Raw genomic sequence first — 24,220 nt, 5'->3', positions numbered from 1 at the left:
TAAGTTGGAAAGTGTAGGAATAACAACTGTAAAGGTAGGTGAGGAATATATTGTGGGTGATCTTAAAAGTCAGAATAAAAATTTTTTACAATTTATATTCTTAAAGCCTCTACAGACTCATTTTCCCCCTTATAATCTACTATGTCCCATTCCCCTAGCATTTTTTGGAGGCATTTATATCATCTTGGTCTTTTCTGATTTTAGTGACAGCAAATTGATTTTATCAACACACCAGAAAAACATAGATTCCAAAACACATTAATCAGAAAAGTGCTGAGCATAACAACCTTGTATCTCAGCTGTTACTATTTTTCCATTTTTAACTGAAAATGAAAAGGTTATATACTTACAAAAAGTTTTCTGCGAAACACAAAGGTGGCTATATTTGTGGTTAAAATAAAATCCAGATTTCAATCAATTATTTTTCTTATAGTCAAAAGAAGAGCATTCATATATTTGTGGCCAAAAATGCAATGCTGCTCCCCTCATCGGGCTGCTTAGTACAATTAATGAAAAAAGAGACATTTCATAAACAGAAGATAGAGTCCAAAATCAAAATATCTCAACCTGATAGGAAATATAAGTTTAATGACATTCTCTGATAACTTTTTCAAAATAATAAAATAAAAAGTCACTAAAACTTAAAATGTGGAAATGCTTTGATCTGTAAAGCAAGACTTCAAAAAACATGTAACGTCTTCAGAAAAATGTTTCTAGTGAACATGCACACATAAAGAACAGATTTCACTCCCTTGAAAATATTTTCTGGTAAGATTCTTAAGTGTTTGTTAAGGAAAAAATGATAAATTCAATAAAGTATTTTAGATATACATATGGTGTACATATAAATGCAAATTAATTCATTATGTTCACACTACACAAAATAAATATGTGATAGCAACACAATTTGTCTGCTAATTTGAATCTGTTTTCTGATTCGAGAGTAAGAGTTGAAGAAATCATCACATTTGTGTTTAATGTTTCTTAATGATAAAAGACAAATTAGGCAGAATCACATATGGTAGATTCATTTAACAAAATCTTGTACATCTCAAATAAAGTATAACCTTCTAGGACAGGAAAGGGCAAACTACAGCCTGTAGGCTACCTCCTGCCAGCCGTCTGTTTTTGTAAATAAAGTTTACTGGGAACAGAGCCAGGCTCATTCATTTATGTATTCTCGATGGCTGCTTTCATACTACAACAGTTGAGCAGCTGTGATAGAGACAGTATGGCCTGAAAGTCTAAAATATATACTCCCTGGCCCTTTATAAAAAAGTTTCCTGACCACTATTCTATAATGTTTGTAACCTTTATAGTATATTGATTACATAGGCCTTAATATTTTTTTAAAAAATCAGAACCACAATGATTTTTCACTATTTTTACTCTCAGATTATAATTCGGCCATCATCTTCTCTAAGAGTGGTAGTGTCAACAGGTGGCCCAAAGCAATGCCTTTACCTTTGCCCCTTCCATTATTTCCATCAGTCCTTCCCATTCTTTAATACCAACAAGGAATGTATTCTCCATTTTATATATCCTGACCATAAAAGTATCATTAGAACCCTTTGCTATTTTTACTGATGTGTAAATAAAAATAAGATAGTGCACTACTAATAAATGCAAACAGTATAGTTTTTATGCAAACTAGCTTCAGGGGAAGTCCCTTGACAGCCTCTTCCAACCAAAATGCCACCCCTCGACCCCTTCTATATAGAAAGTTAGAGCTGCCATTTCCTCAAAAGTTGTGATTAACACTTTATAATGTCCCCACGTAAGAGAATAGTAACATGTTTTTAGCAAAATAAAGCCAGAGTTTCTCTATCAACACATGTGTCCTTATGATAGCTGCCAAAACAATTTTTACTTCTTTTTCTTAGAGTATCTTATGAAAGAGGACTAATGTTTTGGCAAAATTATGTGTATAATTCTTTTCTCATTTTCTAGATCATATACTACTTACAGATCAAGTCTTACTTTACTGCTATCTCTAGCACACATTAAGCGTTCAGTAAGTGTCTTCTGAATGCTAGAATAAATAAATGAGAAAAATACTAGTTTTTAACTGTATCTTTCTTTTGTTTGGCTATAAAAATCACAGTATCCTTCTAAAACACAGAAACATAAGTACATGATGAAGAAAAACATGAGACACACATATTTGTAGATAATGAATTTACTTCAAGTCATAGAATAATAATGTTTAACCCTATTAGGATTCTAAATATTAATGTCCCAGGCACATATACAGAATTACATTGAATGTGATTTTTAAAAAATAATCCTTAGGAGTAAATCCTTAAAAACCAGAGGTTATTAAAAAATATTATTTCTATCAATTCTAAAACAAGTAAGGTGATCAAGTTTACATTTCCTTGGTCTGAAGGCTAATGGGCTAATTGCCTCCGGGCAGTAAGCATGTTAAATACTCACATCTGAAAAAGACTGATGCTATTGGAAAAGCAAAGTTCCATTTTAATATCTCTTTTATTTTTAGTATTTTGAAGAAGTAATTTATTGTTTTTACAATTTGGGCAATCTGAAAACTTTTATTAGACTAAGAAGGGTACTCTCTTGTTTATTATTCTTTAATATGACATGTTTGATAACTAGCTTGTTTTCTATACCAGTACATGAATGCTAGGTCTAATTATTTTTCAGTTTCAAAAATGATAAATATCAAATACATGATCCTAAGACATAATAATTTTACATGTCCGTGGTTTTTCAGAATAGCTTCTCAAACCATAATATGGTAAATGTGGCCCCATGACCTCTAACTTCATGCAGTAATAACAGGATTATACTTACTCATCAGAAAGACAATTGAAAATCTTCAGCTAATTGCTAAGAGGAAGCAGGATGATGGGGAGAAGTTAAAGATATCTCCTTATCAGTCCCAGCTCTGCTACTATATGACCTGACTTTGGACAAGTTTCTTGACTTCTCTGAAACATAAGTTTCCTTTTGTATAAAATAGGAATAATAATTATTATTTTCCAGGGTGTCTATGAGGATTAAATAATATAATATATGCAAAGTATCTGGCATATTATCAGTTCTCAGTAAATAGTAGCTATTTTTTATCATATTCAGGTAAACATCCTCCTGATGATGAAATGTATCATTGATATACATTTCATATAACTTTCCATTGCCTGAGAAAAATTACTACCCCCTATTACATAGAAGGTATACAACAGCTTTATTGCTGTTTTATAGATATGAGTAGCCTAAAAACAGGAGGGGTCGATGACGTTCTTTAAGATAAAGGCACTGAAACTACAAAGGCCCTAGTTAGGCATAGTTGTAGAGTTATACTACAGTTCTTCCTGCATGGCTGAATGGTACCACCAGTATCTGGGTCTTTCCCTCAAGGAAATATGACTTCTTATGATTTAGGTAGGTCCCTGTAAAACTAGCAGTCTCCTACTGATACAAAAGAGGGGCAGGGAAGTGCTGGGTAGGGAAGGGCCGGGTAACTGGTGAGGGCTTCACCCTCAGGCCTGTGCCTAGAATGGCCCACCACGCTCCCTATCCTGTGCCCCTATAAGCCGGATACAGACACAGACACAAATGGGTGGATGATAAGAGAAGCAGAATAACACAACAACAGACACCAGCAGGCCATCTACGGGGAGACCACATGGAATTCAGTTGGTGTAGTTGGAGAAAAGTCCAGCCACTGGGCGGCCTGAGTCCAGGGGAAGACCACCTTCCCACTCCATCCCCTTTTGGCTCCCCATCTGGCTTGCTGAGAACAACCTCCACCACTCAGCAAAACCTTGCACCCATCCTCCAAGCCCACATGTGATCTGATTTTTCCAGGACACCAGGGCAAGAATCCGGGATACAGAAAGCCCTCTGTCTTTGCGATAAGGCAGAGCATCTAATTGAGCTGATTAACACAAGCCACCTGCAGACAGCAAAGCTGAAAGAGCACACTGTAACACATGCCCACTGGGGCTTTGGGAGCTGTAAACACTCAACCCTAGACGCTGCCATGGGATTGGAGCCCCAAAACGCTACACACTACCTGCCTGTCTGCATGCTTCCCCTAGGGGTTTGACAGCGGGACACCAAAGAAACGAGCCACACCCCTATTGCACACCCTGCAAGGGGGATAAGGGAACTTTTCCCACTTCATTATTAATGAAAGAAAAAATTGGAAATAAAGTAAAACCAACATGTATCAAGCTAATTTCATGGTAATTCTACCAGAGGGTAGCAAAACCAATCACTGTATCAAATGAGGTTTTGTGCTGAGCACTTCTACGGTATTTTTTTCTGGCTCTTTCAAAGTCTTTCCTATTTCTATCACAAATACATTTAGTTATATTTTCATAATTCTCAGAGGCAAATAACATTTGACAATATTTTTAGAAGAAAATTGCCAGCTTGGCTTAAGATATTGCAGAGCAAAATTTTATTTTATCCTTTTTCACATCTCCTAAACATTAATTCCCAACGATGCACTTCAAGTTTAAAAACAGGACAAATTGATGATTACCTGATGCAGAAAAGAGAGACTTGGAACTGAAGATAAAAATTTTGGATTTGAAATCCTGGTCTGCTACTTACTCACTGTATGAATTTGGATACATTACATAACTTCAATAAATTTCACTTTCCTCATTTATAGAATGCAATAAGAAAACTTATTTCATAAGAGTTGTTTAAAGACTAAATGAAATTAACAGGCCTTCAATAAATATATTTATTTCTTTTTATTTCCTCCACTGACTCCACCTCTTTTTGCTTTTGAATGAATTGGTTATAACCCAGCTTGGAATCAGTCGTGAGAGGGTTTATGATTCTAAAGGTTTTGTAATGAGAAACAGAGTACCTGATTTCGAGGATTATCCATGCCCTTCTCTTCTTCCTCTCTGCGCATCGGTCATTTATTATACATTAGCACACCAGAGAAGAGGCAGAACAACAGAGAGGACACGGTAGATTTCTCATGAAATCTTACTTTGTTCACCAAAGTCTATAAGTAAAGGAATAATTGTGGTAAATCAAATAAGTTGGGTTATGTTTTAAGAGATGAAACAATGTGGCCAGACTACTGGACAATCATCTGAAAATTTTCACGTGGGGCAGAAATGTGGCAACTGAAACTTAATGTAATCAAAGAAACTCTGTGAAAAAATAAATCCACATTTTACATTTAAAATATGAGACCAGAAAATGATCCTAGAAGTCCCCACCGATTATTCGCCAAAGACATCCTCAGTTCCCTGTTATAGGTAAAAGGCCTGCTTGATTTAAGTATCATCAACAGTAAAGAAAACATAATAGGAGTCATTATCCTACTCATGAAGAAAGCTCTGAAGTCACTGCCTCTAAAATACTTTAGTTTTGTTTGCTCCAACATCAGAAAGACATAATGAAACTAGAAAAGGGCCAGAGAAACTTGGAACCAACCCAAATGCCCATCAACGATAGACTGGATAAAGAAAATGTGACGCATATACACCACGGAATACTATGCAGCCATAAAAAAGAATGAGTTCATGTCATACCATCATTCTCAGCAAACTAACAGACGAACAGAAAACCAAACACTGCATGTTCTCACACATAAGTGGGAGTTAAACAATGAGAACACATGGACACAGGAGGGGAACATCACACATCAGGGCCTGTCAGGGGATGGGGGGCAAGGGGAGGGAGAACATTAGGACAAATACCTAATGCATGCAGGGTTTAAAACCAAGATGACGGGTTGATGGGTGCAGCAAACCACCATGGCACATGTATACCTATGTAACAAACCTGCACATTTTGCACATGTATCCCAGAACTTAAAGTATAATTTAATAAATAAATAAATAAATAAATAAATAAATAAATAAATAAATAAAATAAAAAGGCCAGAGAAAAGAAGCCAAATTTGCAGGTGAGAGGAAGACTGGAAACATCAACATTCTTAGAAAAAAGTCATGGATTCTTAGAATTAGAATTATCCTGAGACAGTCTATATACCATTTCCTTGTGCTTCCAGAATATTCCTGATAAATCCTAAATAGTTTAGTTATCAAAGGCCTAATTGTACACTGGAGACTGACTAGGACCCTCCCCTGATTTGCAGCCTACCTCAAATCTGTTATCTCAAATATCTTCCAAATATCTCCACTTCTCTTTATCTCCACTGGTCTAAATCATCTTTCTCATTCATATAGACTACTGCAGAAGCATCCTCATTGGTTACCCTCTTCTACTTCTGCTCTTCACAGCCATGCTTCCCAATCCATTGCAATAAGAGTGATCTTAAACCTCAAATTAAATCATAACATTGGCTTACTTAGCATACCTTTAGCGATTGTTCATTGATCTTACATTCAAGTGCAAAGTAATAAACATGTTCCTAAATGATTGGCTCCTGCCTCCTTCACTAGTATCATCTCACATACCTTCTCCCTTTGTTCATCAAAGTTTATCCACACCAACTTTATTTCAGTTCCTCAAAAGAGCTACCATCACATATAACAATAACCTCCACCACAACAGCTAACATTTACCAAGTTTTTACTACATGACTGGCATTGTGATAAGTGCTTTTTGTGCATTATCACATTTAATCCTCACAAGAAAATCTATAAGATAGTTATTTTCATCATTTTCCTCCTGGAAAAAAAACAAATATTTAGAAACATTAAGTATTTTTTCCATAGCAAGGTAGGTGGCAAAGATGGAAACTATGTTATATTGCATATTCCAGGGAAGTTTTTTCCCCACCCCTTCCCTGGCTAACTCATATCATTCTTTATGATTATTACTCATATGTCATCTCCTCAAAACAGCCTTCTCTCATCCACTGATCTAAAATTGGCACCCTTGTCATAGTCCCTTGTACTTTTTTTTAATAGAATGTATCATAGTTTATATATTTTTTATGTGACTATTTAATATCTGTCAAACCTCCAATAGACTGTAAATTCCATGAAGGTAGGGACCATATGTTTAAAAATCTGCCTGGTATAATCAATAAATATCTGCCTAATAAATGATTGAAAAAAGACATCAAACCTTCCAATAATAAGGTGTTGGATCACTCTATGGAAGAACCTATTTGAGTGTTAGAAATTATATTAAAATATTCTTGCCTACATTAAACCAAAAGCTGTTCCCTTATAATGTCTATCCACTGATCCTAATATTGGTCTTTTGGCCAATAGTGGAAAAGAACATTTTTTTTTCTTTATAGTTCTTCAAATACTTTCAGCCTAGACAGTTTAAGACACAGAGGACTGGTAATTATGGTTAGATAATTCTAGATTTACTTCTAAACATCTGAATGCTAGAATATGGAAGATGAGAGGCCATCTTTTGAAATTAGAGACTCATCTGGGGCACATTTATGGAAATTAAGTCTTTGTATACTATAAATAATTGCAACAGGTAGACATGAAATATAGGTGGGACTGCTGTGCTTCGCAAATTCTATCACAAATTGAATTCTAACTGGTATAAATCTAGAAACAAACAAACCTGAAGGAAGGCCAGTTAAAGGCAATTAATGACTATACAAAAAGATTGAACAAAGTAAAAATCAGCTACTACAATTACAAGATAGATGTCATGAAGTGCAACCATATCTTCTCCTATCTCTCAATTTTCTTGGCAACAGAACTCTGGATTAGATGAACTATATTTCTAAGATTTTGAAATTAGAAAGACAAAATGAAAGCCAGAATTACTGAGAGCCAAAAATAAAAATATTCTTTAGACATTTTATATATTTGAATAAACTTTATATAGGCAGTAATTTTTTAAAGAAGGCTTCATGTGCCATCCTTAACAAGAAAGATAGAATCTCAAAGTTGGAAAGGTCTTTTTGTCTGATAACTTATCAGATGCTTAAAGACTCTCTACAACATTTATATGAGATAGCTATTGAACTGATATTAAAATATCCAAGCATGGCATAATGCAGATATTTGGATTTTGAGTTTGGAGCTCTGGGTTTAAATCTCAGTTCAGTAATTTATTAGCTATGTAACTTTGAACTGGTTACTCAATGTGCTCCAGATTCCTAATTTTAAAACCAGAATAACAAAATGTATCTTTTAAAGCTGTTTGAGAATTAAATGGAATACCATAATATGAAATGTCACTTGGCACTATACCTAGTACATGGCAAATGTTCAATAAATGTTATTTTCCCTCCAGTGACAAAAATCTACTACCTGCCAAGATAGTCTGTTTCCTCTTTGGAAAGCACTGGCAGTGGGTTCTTATACTATGTGGAATTAGTCCAAAACTATTAAGTAAATAACACTTAAAAGTTTAATATGTAAGATATTATTTTAAGAAAATATGTTCTTCATTAGCATCTTAACTTTGGATACCAACTTTATATATATTTCTTAAGCAATCTGTCACTCAGAAATGGCAGAATTTGAGTAATCTTAGAGAAATATGTTACAATCATATTTGACTAGAAGCCTTCAATAATCTAATTCATACAAATACTTCCTTGAAACTTTCCCAGAAAAAGCAAGAACAAAAAGTTCTCCTTCTAGTGACTCAGGATTAATTAGGTATGGCAATTATCTTTTAAGACTACACAGATAGTCTATTTTTATTAACAATTAATAACAAAAAATGAGCATCAGAAATGTTTTGTTGTTTTGTCACAAGACTAAGATTTATAATTGTTTAATTATTTAAGCCTATAAAACAACCATATAGAAAAAAATTTTTTAAGTCATAAGAAATAATATTATCTATTTTGTGACAATTAATTTAGCACACTGTAAATAAATTCACTTTCCTGGTGTTAATTTAATTTTCCACTTTATATATGTTATGTAAGTTCATTTGTTAGATAATATTTTGGCTGGCTTTCTTCATTGTAAAGAATAAAATTACTTCTAACAAATCTGATTCAAATACAACATGAAGCCTGTTCTTCCACAATAATATTAATTTGAACAACTCAATCTTTATTTGAGGAACACAATTACACTTTCCAGCTCAAGATCTCTTAGTTTACCTCAACTTTTCAAGCCTAAAGAAAAACTATCTTCAAGCTATTAAATTATTGCATAATTTAATAAGCTTTTTAGTAATGAAAAATGGCTGAGCCCAGTGGCTCACACCTGTAATCCCAGCACTTTGGGAAGCTGAAGCGGGTGGATTACTTCAGGTCAGGAGTTCGAGACTAGCCTGGTTGACATGAGGAAACTCCATCTCTACTAAAAATACAAAAATTAGCTGGGTGTGGTGGCACACACCTGTAATTCCAGCTATCCCAGGAGGCTGAGGCAGGAGAATCGCTTGAACCCGGGAGGCAGAGGATGCAGTGAGCCAAGATCATGCCACTGCACTCCAGCCTGGGTGACAGAGCAAGACTCCATCTCAATAAATAAATAAATAAAATAGTGAAAAATGTTAAGGTCAAATTAGATTGAAGCTATCAGAATAAAATTAAAAACCAAATATTAGAAACAATGTTTCTGAGGTCACAAATATAGTTTATATTGGATGCAAATGTCATCAATGGTGTTTTCTCTCATTTCTCTTTTGTACAATAGGTTTTTTTTTGTCAGCAGAAACATCACAAGTAAGTTTAAATTTGTAGTGGATAAGAATTATTCTGATTCTGAGTAACTTGATTATAGCAAACATAATCATGGCTAATACGATTCCTAAAAATGCTTACAGTTGATTAAAAAAATAAGAGCATAAAATAATCTTACTGTTTCACCAATTTTTCCAATATTTCCTTGATCTCCTACTTCTCCCTGTCAAAAAAGAATATAAAGTTGCAAAAAGAGTTATTTTTCAAACTAGATTATTCATGACAGTTTCAATATTCATTTTTAGTGTAATTATCTAGTCATAACCTAGAAAAAGGCAAAGGAAATTTCAGTTACTTAAAACTTTGTTATAAGTGCAGCAAACCACCATGGCACACGTTTACCTATATAACAAATCTACACATCTTGCACATGTACCCCAGAACTTAAAATAAATTTTTAAAAACTCTGTTACAGTATTTCTATGAAATGTGGCCTACCCTCTATTTTCATTCAAATAGTAATGTATCAGTCTGTTCTCACACTGCTATAAAGAACTACCTGAGACTGGGTAATTTATGAAGAAAAGAGGTTTAATTAACTCACAGTTCCACGGTTTAACACCAAGCATGACTGGGAGGCCTCAGGAAACTTACAATCATGGTGGAAGGTAAAGGGGAAGCAAGCACAACTTCACATGTTGGAGCAGGAGAGAGTGAGAGCAAATGGTGAAGTGCCACACACATTTAAACTGTCAGATCTCGTGAGAACTCACTAGCTATCACAAGAATAGCAAGGCAGAAATCCGCCCCAATGAGCCAATCGCTTCCCACTAGGTCCCTCCTCCAGTTTGACATGAGAGTTGGGCAGGGACACAAATCCAAACCATATCAGGTAATAATCTATTTTCTTAAAAAAATTCTCCTATTCGTGACTTTTAATCACTTTCATAAATAAAATTTTTAAAAATAAAATCTTTATTGAGGTGTACTCTGTAAAAGGCAGAGTAGTAAGCACTGTGAAAGATATTAAGAAGAATAAAATTAAAGTCTTTCCCACAGGGATGTTCTATTTACTCAAACAGAACAGACTACATGCCACAGGTTAAGTACTAAAGGAGGTCTTAGGAAAAGGCACCCTGTGAACTGGAGCAGCTAGAGCTGGCATCACTGGAGAAGTAATGCATGTTCATAACCTCTGAAACAAAATTTTGCAATCCATAAATCTCTGAAAACTCAGTTTTTCACAACTCATTTGGTGGCAAACTTGACCTAACTTGGATTGATTTGGCAGCAAAGCTTATTTTGTTCTGAATAAGGCCATTTATAGTCTTGATTTATTCCAATTAATCTGAACATCCTTACATTTCACTACAGAAATATTAATATATCTAATTATGGTATGTTGTCCCACACCCTTCTGGTAGTGGTAAATAAAATACAGTATATGCAACAGATTTTCAAAAATCCAAACATTAATGATTTCAAATAATGGATTATGAAACTGTAAGTGGGGCCCTGAAAAATATGTGATACTTAACACCGGTAATGAGAAAGGGTCATTTTTAGTGGTAAGGAATGGCATCAGCAAAGGTATTGATTAACGAAAGGTAAAAGATTAAGTTCAAAGTACCACAGAGACTGGCTCTAATAGCAATATACATTTAGTGTACAGAAACAGATTAAATATGTCTAAAATTAGTCAATTACTGTCTAAACAGTAATAATTATATTCCAGTGTAGAACAGTAAGATGTTAAGATACTGAACAATATTGTAGCCAATAATGACATGTGGCTACTGAATATTTGAAATAGGCTGGTCTGAATTGAAATGTGATATGAGTATAAAAAATACATCAGACTTCAAAGACTTTCTACAAAACAAGAATAGAAAACAGCTCATTAATAATTTCAATATTGATTACATGTTGAAAGGATATAATATTTGGATATCTTGGGTTAAATAAAATACTATTAAATTAATTTTACTTCTTTCTTTTCACTATCTAATGTGGCTCATATTTGCGGTTCATGTTGCATTTCTATTGGATAGTGGTGATTCTAAGCACTGAAACCTAATATTCATCATGAGTGATCACGGAAATAAACTTTCAAAGTCTACACCAATTTTCTTTTCAGTTTCTGTATGTATTTAGATAAATAGTAAAGAGTGAAGCACAGCAGTAGGTTTTAATAACTAATTTTACCAGGCAGTTCATTAGACAGCATTTATGGAAAATTTATGGAAGAATAATATATGGATTATTAGTTTTCTAGTATTTTTCCCTCCTTACCCGTAAGTTACCCTTCTTAAATTCCAAAAAAGATGAACCCATTGTGCTACTTAATTTTAAGGGAGGTTTGTGTTAATAGTCAAAAAGCAAAAGTTGTTTGCAGATTACTTGCATTCTTACTTTAGTTTTCAGAGTCTGAAGGTAAGAAGTTACTTGTCTTTGACGACAATGAAGAGAGAGAGAGAGAGAAACTATTTCCCCAGGCCTAGAAAGAAAACACAGATCTAGGGTTCTGTGAAGAGTGTGTCCCTTAACCAATTCCCCCAGGCAGTGCCAGGTCCCAGTTAATAGCTACATGATGTATTGAAACACAAATTTCAGTGACAGCTAGGGAGGAATGAACATTACAAAATTTCCTGTGTTTACCAGGTAACACAGAAGCCACCTAGATTTTGGTGTGATTCTAGGGAGAGAAAGTATATAAATAACTGAGATTCCGCTTCTTGCCAGTTTCACTGGATGGTAGCTCACAGTTGGATTTCCTAGCGCTATTTGGCAGTCTAGTAAAGGAGAATTGTTAATCCCAGTAAAGGAGAATTGATTAAGCCTTTTGTTTATAAATACTACAATCCTATTTTTCAGATGACTTTTATATGTAACTTGAGAAAGAGTCAGGTACACATATTATGCCCCAGGATAACTTTAGCCTCATACATACTGATACATTAAAAAACACTTCAGCTCATATTTCTTTAACAAGTTTGAAAAGTGTTGTTTAGCTTTTCCTTAGGTTCCAGCATCATAAAAATGATATGTTTAATATAAAAAATAGCTTTAGGAAACTTAGTAATAATGCTGTGACTATGTCAATTCATAGTTAAATTTTAAATTTGCAAAACTTACCAATTGTTATAAGCTAGTTTCTTTCAGGTCTCAAATCTGTATGTAATAAACCATTGCATTACTTTATATTTGTTGGTGTTATAAAAATTATCCAAGACCTTGGAAATAAAGTAAATAATGAGAGATATATCTTTTTAATATCATAAAGTGATGAAGGTTACCCAGTGATTATCTAGTGAATATACTTAGACTCACTGTTTACTAGTGATTAAAAGATCCAGACTCAGTAAAGTTATAGAAACTTGCAGATTTCTACCCAGTAGAATTGATAACCCCAGAAGTTATGGTTTATTGCCCTGTATGTAACACACAAATCTTATCCTAACATTCTTTATTAAATCACATACATAGATACAGATACAGACATAATCACAGATACACAGATTGAGCATCCGAAATCTGAAGATCTGAAATCATAAATGTTCCAAAATCTGAAACTTTTTGAGTACCAGTATGACACTGAAAGGAAATGCTCATTGGAGCATTTTGAATTTCAGATTTTTGGATTTGGGATGCTTAACTTATAAGCATATATAACGCAAATATTTAAAACTCCAAAAAAATCTGAAATCTGAAACACTTCTGGTCCAATGCATTTCAGATAGGCGATACTCAACCTGCATATAAGTAGATATAGATATAAAGATATAGATTCTCAGTTGCTCTTTGTAACAGTTTGAACATCTCACTGGTTCTTTTTAAGTTGATGTGTTCATTTCATATTTGTATGAAAGTCATAATTTTATCTTTCTGAAAATTATATTTTAAAACTAATAATAAAGTCAGTTGCTTTACCTTTAAGCCTTCTGGTCCTGGTTCACCTGCATACCCCTTTTGACCTGGTTTTCCCTAGAAGAGAACAGAATAAAAGAAGAAAGTATATATGTTTAGTCATCCTCATTTTTGAAAGTTTCCTAAGATATATGAAATTTAGACTATTCTTATAAAATTAAATATTTTAAAATTATTTGATAAATGTATTTCATCATACTCATTCGCCATTCATTCTACGAATATCTGACTGTCTACTATGTGCCATGAACAGTTCTAGATGCAGAGGATCGAGGACTGCACTGAACATACCTGCCCTCATAGAGCTTATATTTTAGTGAGAATAACAACGTTTTAAAAAATAAGTAAAATATATAGCATGTTAGGTAGTGGTAATATGAAAGGCAACAAATCAAGCAGGGAAGGGATATATAAACTGTTGTGGGAGTTTTATTGAAAGTGTTCATAAGATTCCAGGAAAGAAGCCCTCACCGAAAAGTTCTTTGCAGATTACTTGTATTCTTACTTTAGTTTTCAGAGAGTCTGAAGGTAAGAAGTGACTTGTCTTTGATGACAATGAGAGAGAGAAAGAGAGAGAGAGAGAAGCTATTTCCTCAGGCCTAGGGAGAGAAGAGAGATCCCAGGGTTCTGTGAAGAGTGTGACCCTTGACCCTCAACAAACTTCCCCAGAGAGTGCCATTCCCTGGGGGAGTTGGCAGTTTGGTGGCATTTGAGTAAAAACCTAAAGAAAGGGACAAGTTAAATGGATATCTGAAGGAAAAGTATTCCAGGCAGAGGAAAAGGGCCTGTGCACAGGCACTACAGCTAAAATGTGTGTAGCATGTTGGAGGAACCAGGAGAAGCTGAAGAATTGAGAGGAGAAGACCAGTAAAGTGATGAGGTCAAAGAAGGAAATGGGGCCGGGCGTGGTGGCTCACACTTGTAATCCCAGCACATTGGGAGGCCGAGGCGGGCAGATCACGAGGTCAGGAGATCGAGACCACGGTGAAACTCCGTCTCTACTAAAAATACAAAAAATTAGCCGGGCGTGGTGGCGGGCGCCTGTAGTCCCAGCTACTCGGAGAGGCTGAGGCAGGAGAATGGCGTGAACCCGGGAGGCGGAGCTTGCAGTGAGCCGAGATTGCGCCACTGCACTCCAGCCTGGGTGACAGAGCGAGACTCCGTCTCAAAAAAAAAAAAAAAAGAAGGAAATGGGGGATGAGAAGTGAGGTCATGTAGGGCCTTGTAGGTTGCAGTTAGGACTTTGACTTTTATCTGAGTGAGACAGGAAGCCTTAGACAAGCTTTAAGGAGAAAACTGATTAAGATCGAAGTTTTAACAGGATCACTTTGATTCCAGGGTAGAAGAAGAGAGTCCGAATAAGCGTTTAGTACAACAATCCAAGTGAGAGATGATGGGGGTGTGAATCAGGGTGGTAGCAGAGTGGTAAGATTCTGGATATAATATGAAGGTAGAGCTTCCAGGAACTGCTGGCAGGTCATGTGTGAAACGTGGGAGAAAGAGAAGACTCAAAAATAAATCTCAGGTTTTTAATGTAAGAGGAGCAGACCAAATGAAATGAAGAAGACTGAAAACAGGTTTGGAGGGTAAATAAGAAGCTAAGTTTTGGACATGTTAATTTGATATGCTTGTTAGACATCTAAATGGAGAGATCTTGTGGTAGTTATTTATACAAGTCCAGAATTTAACTAGATCAGTTAAGTTCTTTCCAATCAGTAGAATGATCTGATAGGAAGAAATACTCTTAGAAACCACCAGCATTTTGATGGTATTTAAAGTCCTAGGCTGGATGACCTCATTTAGCCAGTGAGTATACATAGAAATGAGCAATCCACAGGCCAAGCTTTGGGGTACTCCAAAACTTAGAATTTGAAGAAATCAGAAAAATATTTAATTTGATGCCAGAAAGTTAGGAGGAAAATTGTTTCTAGGAGGAGAGAGTGATCTTGTCAAATTCTGAAAAATAGAAGTATTGAGTAATAAGAGGACTTTGAGGATTGAGAAATGATAACTGGATCCAGCAATACAGAAACCACTGATCGTATTTATCAGATCATTTGTATTGTAGTGGCGGGAACAAATGTGGTCTAAGCAGACAGAGGGAAGAGAAAAGCTGAAAGAGCATGTATAGACAACACTTTTGAGGAATTTTACTGAAAAGGGAAAGAAAAAATAGGGTAACACCTGGGAGGGAAACTGACACCAAAAAAGTTTTGTCTTTGTTTTTAAGCTAGAAGAATAACAGCAGCTTTATATACTGATAGGAATGATTCTGTATAGAGAAAAGAATATGTAGGAGAGACAGAGGGAATTGTTGGATCAATTATCCTGAGTAGTCAAAAGGACAGGGTATGTAGTAAACAAGTGGAAGTTTTCCTTAGCTTGAAAAATGGCCTGTTCATCCACAACAACAGGAAAGAAGGCAGAGTATAGATAGAAGAAGGTGGGTAGATGCAATGGCAGAAAACCGTAAGTTCTCTTCTGGTTACTTCAATCTTCTCAGGGAAGTAGGATGCAAGGCAAAGGCTAAGAATAAGGATGAGAGATAACTGAACGGAGTTTGAAGAAACAGAAAGTATAAAGTAATAATTTAGAGAAGCAAAAGAATAAATAGGCTTGAAGATAGAATTCAGAATGTAATCAAAGGAATATTTATAATGTTTTAAGCAGGATGAGGAATTTGGGATCATAAAAGAGACAAGACACAATGGAAAAGCAGCAGAATCAATGCATTGACATTCCTATTGGGGCTATTAGATTGGATAATAAGAGAGAATGTATTAGAAAGAAAGATGGTGGTTGGGGAATGAGAAGTTTAAAATTGAAAATGAGAGGTTGCTATCACTGATAATGACAAAGTAAAGGGTATGACTGTAGCAGTGAGTAGCTGAAAATAGAGGATAAGATCACTGGGGGAGAGCAAGTCCACAGACGAGGTGGCAGGGTATGGTTTCAGGATGAAACTGGTCCACCTCAGAAGATATCAGGCATTAGATTCTCATAAAGATCACGCAACCTAGATCCCTTGCTTGCGCTGTTCACAATAGGGTTTGCGCTCCTATGAGACTCTAATACTGCTGCTCATCTGACAGGAGGTGAAGCTCAGGCAGTTAGATGGTCAATACTTAGTGTCAACTTGATTGGATTGAAGGATACAAAGTATTGATCCCGGGTGTGCCTGTGAGAGTGTTGCCAAAAGAGATTAACATTTGAGTCAGTGGGCTGGGGAAGGCAGATCCACTCTTAATCTGGTGGGCACAATCTAATAAGCTGCCAGCGAATATAAAGCAGGCAGAAATATGTGAAAAGGAGAGACTGCCCTAGCCTCCTAGCCTACATCTTTCTCCCATGCTGGATGTTTCTCTGCCTTCGATCACTGGACTCCAAGTTCTTTAGTTTTGGGACTCAGACTGGTTCTCCTTGCTCCTCAGCTTGCAGACAGCCTATTGTGGGACCTTGTGATCGTGTAAGTTAATACTTAATAAACTCCCCTTTATATATATCCTATTATTTCTGACCCTCTAGAGAACCTTGACTAATACAAGTGGTAACGCTCACTCCCAGTCCATGGCCTGGGGGTTGGGGACCCCTGCTATACTGGATTTTATTGCTGTTGTCAATTAAGACATGCTCTTATATATTTTCTTCTTAAAGTGAAACAGAACAACCCTCTGGCTCACATTCTGTTTTTACTACACATAAAAGCTTTAGCCACTTACAACTGTATTTAAGACTTCTAGTCAAAACATTATAATTTTTGCTTTTGCCTGCTCTAAATTATTGAATCATTTCCTAACAAGCAAAAAGCAAAACAAAGAAGTGAAAACCATCCTATTACTATTAAATACCAATTGTTCTCTAATTTAGATATACAGAACAAGAAATATAGTTAAGAACCTGAATTATTAGATTTTTTCTATGATATTTACAAAACCAATTCTATTTTTATTTCCACTGGTTGGTAAGAGCCTTAGTGAGACATTCCTTTCATCTTTAATAATACTCTTTCAAGCACTGTGTAGTATATTAAGATAGAGTTATACACATTTACATTATGGAAAGAATCTCACTGGAATCTGGTATCAGCACATTTTCAAAGTCTTTGAAATCAAGCGATTCAGAGTATCAGTAACAGAATCATAACTTCTTGTCCTACTTAAATTCTATCGTATTGATTTTGAGAGTGTTATACTTGAACATGTAATATTAAAACCTTATTTCCACATCTAAAAATAGGAATGATATCTTGCAGAGTTGTTTACAGGATTAAAGATGATTCATATACTTATAGCAATACTAGGTCCCAAATTGATATTCAACAAATAGCAACAACAATAATAATTAATATTAAGACTGTGTAGACCAGAAGTGAATATGGTTCTCCTGTTTTCGAAGGAAGTAAATTTTAAGTAAGATCAATTTTATTGGGCTCAAATACCAGGTTTTCTGTTATATAGTTATCACAAAAAATAAAATGAAAACTCTTTTTTTCCCCCAATGGGATAGTAGCAATATATGTGCTAGTAAGGTAAAAATGTGAAAGAAATAATCACAGTCTTTTTAAATGTAAAAGCATTTTAAGAACCAGTACTTTGGCCAGGCATGGTGGCTCACTCCGGTAATCCCAGCACTTTGGGAGGCCGAGGGGGGTGGATCACCTGAGGCCAGGAGTTCAAGACCAGCCTGGTCAACATGGTGAAACCCCATCACTACTAAAAATACAAAAATTAGCAGGGCATGGTGGCACACACCTGTAATTCTAGCTACTTGGGAGGCTGAGGCAGGAGAATTGCTTGAACCCAGGAGGTGGAGGTTGCAGTGAGTTGAGATCACGCCACTGCACTCCAGCCTGGGTGACAGAGTGAGACTCCATCTCAAAAAAAAAAAAAAAAAAAAAAAGAAGAACCAGTACTTTATGATGTTGTCAAGAAAAGAAATGAGATGTATTTCATGTGAGTCTAATGCCTCTTAAAATAAACGTAACACATACACCTTAATTATTTCATAAGGTAAACTTTGGTCATGTATACCAAAAATGTTTAAATAATTCATTTCTAGAACTTGAAAACAAATAATTCACATATTACCTATGGTATTATCTGATGAAAAAATTGGCAGAAAATACATCTTATTAGCCTTCCATAATTTTACTAACACATTTAGAAAACAGGAAATCTCAGAATATTACTAAAATGGCTAAAGCATTTAGCTTCCTATTACATTTCGAGAAATTTGTAAATAATTTGCACAAATTACTAAGTCTATAGACCACTGAAATAACAAGTAACTATGTAGTAGGCATAACATCATTCAAAATATATTTGAGACTTCCAGTTATTGGCCTATTTTATTTTGGGGCATTTTATGACCATAGTTTGTTTTCATTTTTGTCCTTTACTATAACGTAAAATGTTATGATGTTAAAAACATTTATAGAACAGCTATTTTCAAGAAAAGCACTTATGGAAAACTATTTATACGATACCTACTCTTGGCCCCAGTTCCCCAAAGGGTCCAATTGGTCCTTCTTCTCCCTTAAAAAAAAAAATCAGAACATATTATGGCCTAAAATGAGTATTTAAAAATGTAAACTCTTATTTTCTCTATTTATTCTAAAAAGTGAAGCTCATTCTGAGATATGATGAAAATAATGCTGTTATTTTCTTGTACTTTGAACTCCATCACCCCCCAACACTTTAGTTTTTTTGTGTGAACCTGGTGCATTCGTGTAGGGACCAAAAACAATATGGGTGGATAGAGACTGAAGATGAACATAGAAAAAAATTAAAAACTTTTATTCATAATTTTCTAAGAGAATAAAAAAGCAGTAAGTGTTTTTACTCCATTTAAAGTCATATTTACTAAATATACTGATTTACCTTTAAAAAGTAGTTGATTGTTTTCTGAATAATACATACAGACCTCCCTGGAATCATATAGTGTATGTTATTTATTTGGTAAATATTTTTGCTCAATTCACAATTCAATTAAAATATAATTTATTGGTTCAAAAATATTAAGTAGTCACAAACAGTAAATATAAATTCTAGTATATATGAGTGAGATTCTGGGTTCAGATTCTTCAGACATTCCGTTGGAGACCACTAACATAAATCATTTAATGAATTAAGAACACTGTAAAATGATTCTTAATTCTATTCCATAACTGGCAAAATAAAGTGTTAACTTAAAGGCTGGGCGCAGTGGCTCATACCTGTAATCCCAGCACTCTGGGACATTTAGGTGGGAGGACTGCTTGCGGCCAGAAGTTCAGCCAGCCTGGGTAACATAGCAAAACTGTGTCTTTACAAAAAACACAAAAATTAGCCAGGCATGGTGGTGCACCTGTAGTCCCAGCTACTTGGGAGGCTGAGGTAGGAGGATTGCTGGAGCACAGGAGGTCGAGGCTGCAGTGAGCCAAGATAGCACCACTGCACTCCATCCTGGGCAAGAGAGCAAGACTCTGTCTAAATAAATAAATAAAATGGTAACTGGAAATCTGATGGTGTTTAAGCAAAAACTGAAGGCCCACAATAAATAAAAAGGGAAAATTTTAACTAAAAACCTTGCTGAAGCTGACTGGATATCACTTCTTCCATACCTGAGTTCCTTTGAGACCAGGAGGTCCAGGAGGTCCTCTATTTCCAAGGAGTCCCTATAAAAGCAATATAAATGCACACAACAGAAATTTCGGATCAACTGACATTTTGATAAATCAGCATTAATGTGGAGATGGACAATACTCTTTGAAACCATTCCTTTCCCATTAAGAAGTTCTCAAAATGGGTTGCAGTATAGGTAAGCAGAAAACTACAGGGCATCTAAAAACATGGGATAAACTTATTTTTAAACAGTAAGTTAATATTCAAATAATCTGCTCAGTATTTTATTCTTCAACCTCCAGACACCTTTTCAGAAAAAGTGTTTCTAAAACGGAAGCAATGGGTCCAATTGTTAAACTGATAAGAGTACAGTAAACAAAATAGGGTGTTCACAAAGTCTGAAAACAGATGGAGGAAACAAATAGTGTTTTAATATCTATTAAGAGATCTGCAGAGTCTGGAACTCAGTATTTGTTAGCTGAAGAACGTATTAGTTCTTCATTACTCATTAGTTGAAGAATATTCTTCAACTTATTTCCCTTTTTGATACAAGATGATAAAAAGAGAAAAGGAATTTGCAGAAGAAAGTGAGTGTGAATTTGAATAGAAATTTCAAGACGAAAAAAGTATTTTGTTAAACAAAATATATGTTGTTAAAAATCAATTGCTCTCTGAATGAAAACCCTTTCAAAATTAACTATTTTTAGTCTTAAATCAGAAAACACTATACAACATCTATTCAACATGGCAACATTTTCTTAATAAGTTCTGTTCTCCTAATTATGCAAGATGCCAGCAAAGTTCTAAGTCTCTTTTTAGAATTATAGTTTGAATGATTGCTTTTAGTCATTTTATAACCATTAAGAAGTTTTATCTAATTTTTAACTGTACTTAGATAATTTTTAAATAACTATACCAAAGAGCAAATCTACTCAGGTCACTTTTATCTTGTTCTGAAATGCAACAGAGTGACATACTACATGGGAATCTTTCCTTCATGTTATATTTTGCTCTATACTTTCTATACTTTAACACAATAAAAAAAACTATCAGTTTAAAAGTCTATAATACAGTATTGTAAGCTTATTACATAAACAGCACCATTCAAGAAACTGCATTACTTTAGGCAATAACCTAACTTTATAATGTAGCTTTCTTATTTTTAAAAGTAAGATATGGATAAGATTATGGAAATGGGCACATTGTGCCTTATGACAGTCCAATATATGTTAATCCTTTTTCAGGCAAAAGCACCATAATTTTCCTTAAGGAAAAACTCTCTTCACTCTTAGTGCATGTTGTTTGAGGGGAGGTGACTCCACCTCCGACTGTAACTGTGAACATGTGACAGAGATCTAAGTCAGTCAGTATATTGTACATCTCCAGAAAAAAATGACTGGTCCAGGAATGAGTAAGGGACCCAATTCAGCCCAACTGAAGCACATTTCAAAATTCAGTGGCACTGCTGGGAATAGCATTAAGAATGAGGTAAAACTGAACAGTGGGAAACCATCCAGGGGACAGCCTGGGAATGAAATCAATGAATTAACAAATGGAGAGAGTTGGAGTGACTGGGCTCTTCTGAAATTGTTTAGAGTCCTGAATTCAGTTGTGATTGAATCCCTGAAGTTTTCATTTTTTTATGTAAGCCTGTTTAAGCTGTTTCCACCACTTACAACTGAAATAATCCTGATTGATACAATGATTTCAAACTGCCTTCAATATCTGAAACTGCTCTTTTAGAATTCAAAGTGAAAGATTTTAAGTATCTACACTGACTGGAGGTACAGAATTAGAATGTTGTGATATTTGCATTCTACCACCTGTCAGCTAGTGTTTAATCACTTAATTCATCTGTTTGTTCATTTTTCATCTGACATTTTATTAATTTTCTACTATATATAAGGCTCAATTAACAGCACAATATTAGGCCATAAGTATACAATTATCAGTAAGACAGAATCCCTGTTTCCAATTAATTCATAATTTATTATGGCAGATGGTCCTTTAAAATAAAAATTACATTAAGAGTTGTAATAGAAGTAGAGGTATATGCAAAGAATAAATAAGAATTTAGAAAAAGGAGCAAAATCCTTTCTGGGAGGATTAGAATATTTTTAATGTGTGAAAATAATTTTGTATTGAGTTATGATAGGCTAATAAAAACTTGTAGATAAAAATAAGCATACAGTAAAAAATTATAAACAACTTCTGGGGCTCAAAAGGCTCTAAGAACATACAATATTAAGATTAGGGTGTGCATGAAAGAAACAGGCTCAGCTCCATAACCAGAGTGTAACCTGCAGAGGGCTGACCGGTTAAAGGGAATGAGGTCCCCCTAACTCTCTCATTGGAGCTATTTACTCGGGATGGAACCACTTATTCAGAACCAGAAATAATCCTTTCAGTGAAGCAGGCAAATCTAGGCTACTTTTTCTCTCCTTTTTTTTTTTTTTTTTTTTAATTATACTTTAGGTTTTAGGGTACATGTGCACAATGTGCAGGTTTGTTACATATGTATCCATGTGCCATGTTGATTTCCTGCACCCATTAGCTCGTCATTTAGCATTAGGTATATCTACTAATGCTGTCCCCCCCCCCTCCCCCCACCCCACAACAGTCCCCGGAATGTGATGTTCCCCTTCCTGTGTCCATGAGTTCTCATTGTTCAATTCCCACCTATGAGTGAGAACATGCGGTGTTTGGTTTTTTGTCCTTGCGATAGTTTACTGAGAATGATGTTTTCCAGTTTCATCCATGTCCCTACAAAGGACACGAACTCATCATTTTTTATGGCTGCATACTTTTTCTCTCTTCTTTCAAAACCAAAATTATAATTTTAAAGGAAAAATAAAAGTTGGGTTAAGAGAAAAAAAACCTAGTTATATGCCATTTATAAGAAACACACCTAAAATATAAAATATGCAAGGCATTTACCAGCCCAAAAGAGCTGATGTAATTACATTATTATTATATCTAGCAGACTTGAAGGTAAACTACATTATTTAAGTGTGTAACTAAATAATGATTAAAGGGTATACTCATCAAGAAGATACAAAAACCATCGATTTTTGTGCATCTAATAACATGAATTCCAAGTATAAAAAGTGAAATTTGATGAATATGTAAATAGAGTTGGGCAAATCCACTATTAGACAGGGAAATTTTAAGACATTTTTCTCCAGATGTCAAGTAGATAAAGACCACAAGAATAGAGAAAACTTAAACACTAATATTAACAAACTTGATCTAATGGTCATCTATAGAATACTGAATCCTCAAATGGGAATTTACATAGTTTACAGGCGCACCTGGAGCATTTGTGCAAACCAACCACAAGAAAGACCATAAGTGTTTATCAGCAGTAGTATCAATTAAAAAATTAGAGCATATCTATATAGTGGGTAATGTAATTTAAAAATGAACCTATAATTATATGTATCAACCTGGATTAAGATGAAAAGACAAAATTGAATGGAAGAAGAAAGTCACTGAAGAATATGTATAGTAGAATTCCATTTACATGAATTTACAAAACACGCAAAGTACCAGATATTGTAGGAGTATATATATAGATGGTAAAAGCATGGCAAAAACAAAAGAACACTTACCTCTAAATGCAGAGAGGGAGGAGGTAGACACAATTAGAGAGAGACACACAAGGGGCTTCCAATGTTCTATTTAATATCCTTAATAGGGTTTGTTTGATCATCATTGTTTAGGCTGTGCACATACGTTTCATATTTATCATATGTTAAACACAAACTTTAAAAAAGTTAAAATGTGCAGAACTGGAAGTAGAGTGCAGATTTGAAATCCAGTTCTGCACTTTACTAGAGATGTAAACTACATCTTAATCTATAGAACCATGTTACCATCAGCATCATAAGGTTGCTGTAGGAATAAATAAAATGATACCTAGAATATAACAGGAACTTAATAAATACCAGTTTCCTTTCTCCTTTTATATCAGACATTAATTAGTAGACATTTCTCAAAGGGAGACATACAAGTGGCCAATAAATAAATGAGAAAACGTTCAACATCGCTAGTCATCAGGGAAATGCAAATCAAAACCAGAATGAGATGTCATCTCATTAGAATAATCATTAAAAAGACAGGAAATAACAAATGCTGGTGAGAACGCAGAGAAAGGGTG

The 24,220-nt window shown here is 34.8% G+C and overlaps 1 protein-coding gene across 1 annotated transcript in view; it reads right to left on the bottom strand.

The window, feature by feature from the left end:
* Positions 1-24,220, bottom strand: part of COL24A1 (collagen type XXIV alpha 1 chain) — a 404,873-nt gene that overhangs the window by 191,554 nt on the left and 189,099 nt on the right. The window contains exons 22-25 of the mRNA XM_058439743.1: positions 20,061-20,114; positions 18,949-18,993; positions 13,463-13,516; positions 9,711-9,755 (exon numbers count right to left, since the gene is read on the bottom strand). Of these exons, the coding sequence (XP_058295726.1) occupies positions 9,711-9,755; positions 13,463-13,516; positions 18,949-18,993; positions 20,061-20,114 (198 nt within the window). The remainder of the gene's footprint in view (positions 1-9,710; positions 9,756-13,462; positions 13,517-18,948; positions 18,994-20,060; positions 20,115-24,220) is intronic.

Source organism: Hylobates moloch, unplaced genomic scaffold (assembly GCF_009828535.3).
Source record: "Hylobates moloch isolate HMO894 unplaced genomic scaffold, HMol_V3 SCAFFOLD_5, whole genome shotgun sequence".
Classification (NCBI taxonomy): domain Eukaryota; kingdom Metazoa; phylum Chordata; class Mammalia; order Primates; family Hylobatidae; genus Hylobates; species Hylobates moloch.
This window is presented reverse-complemented; position numbering and strand designations above follow the sequence as displayed.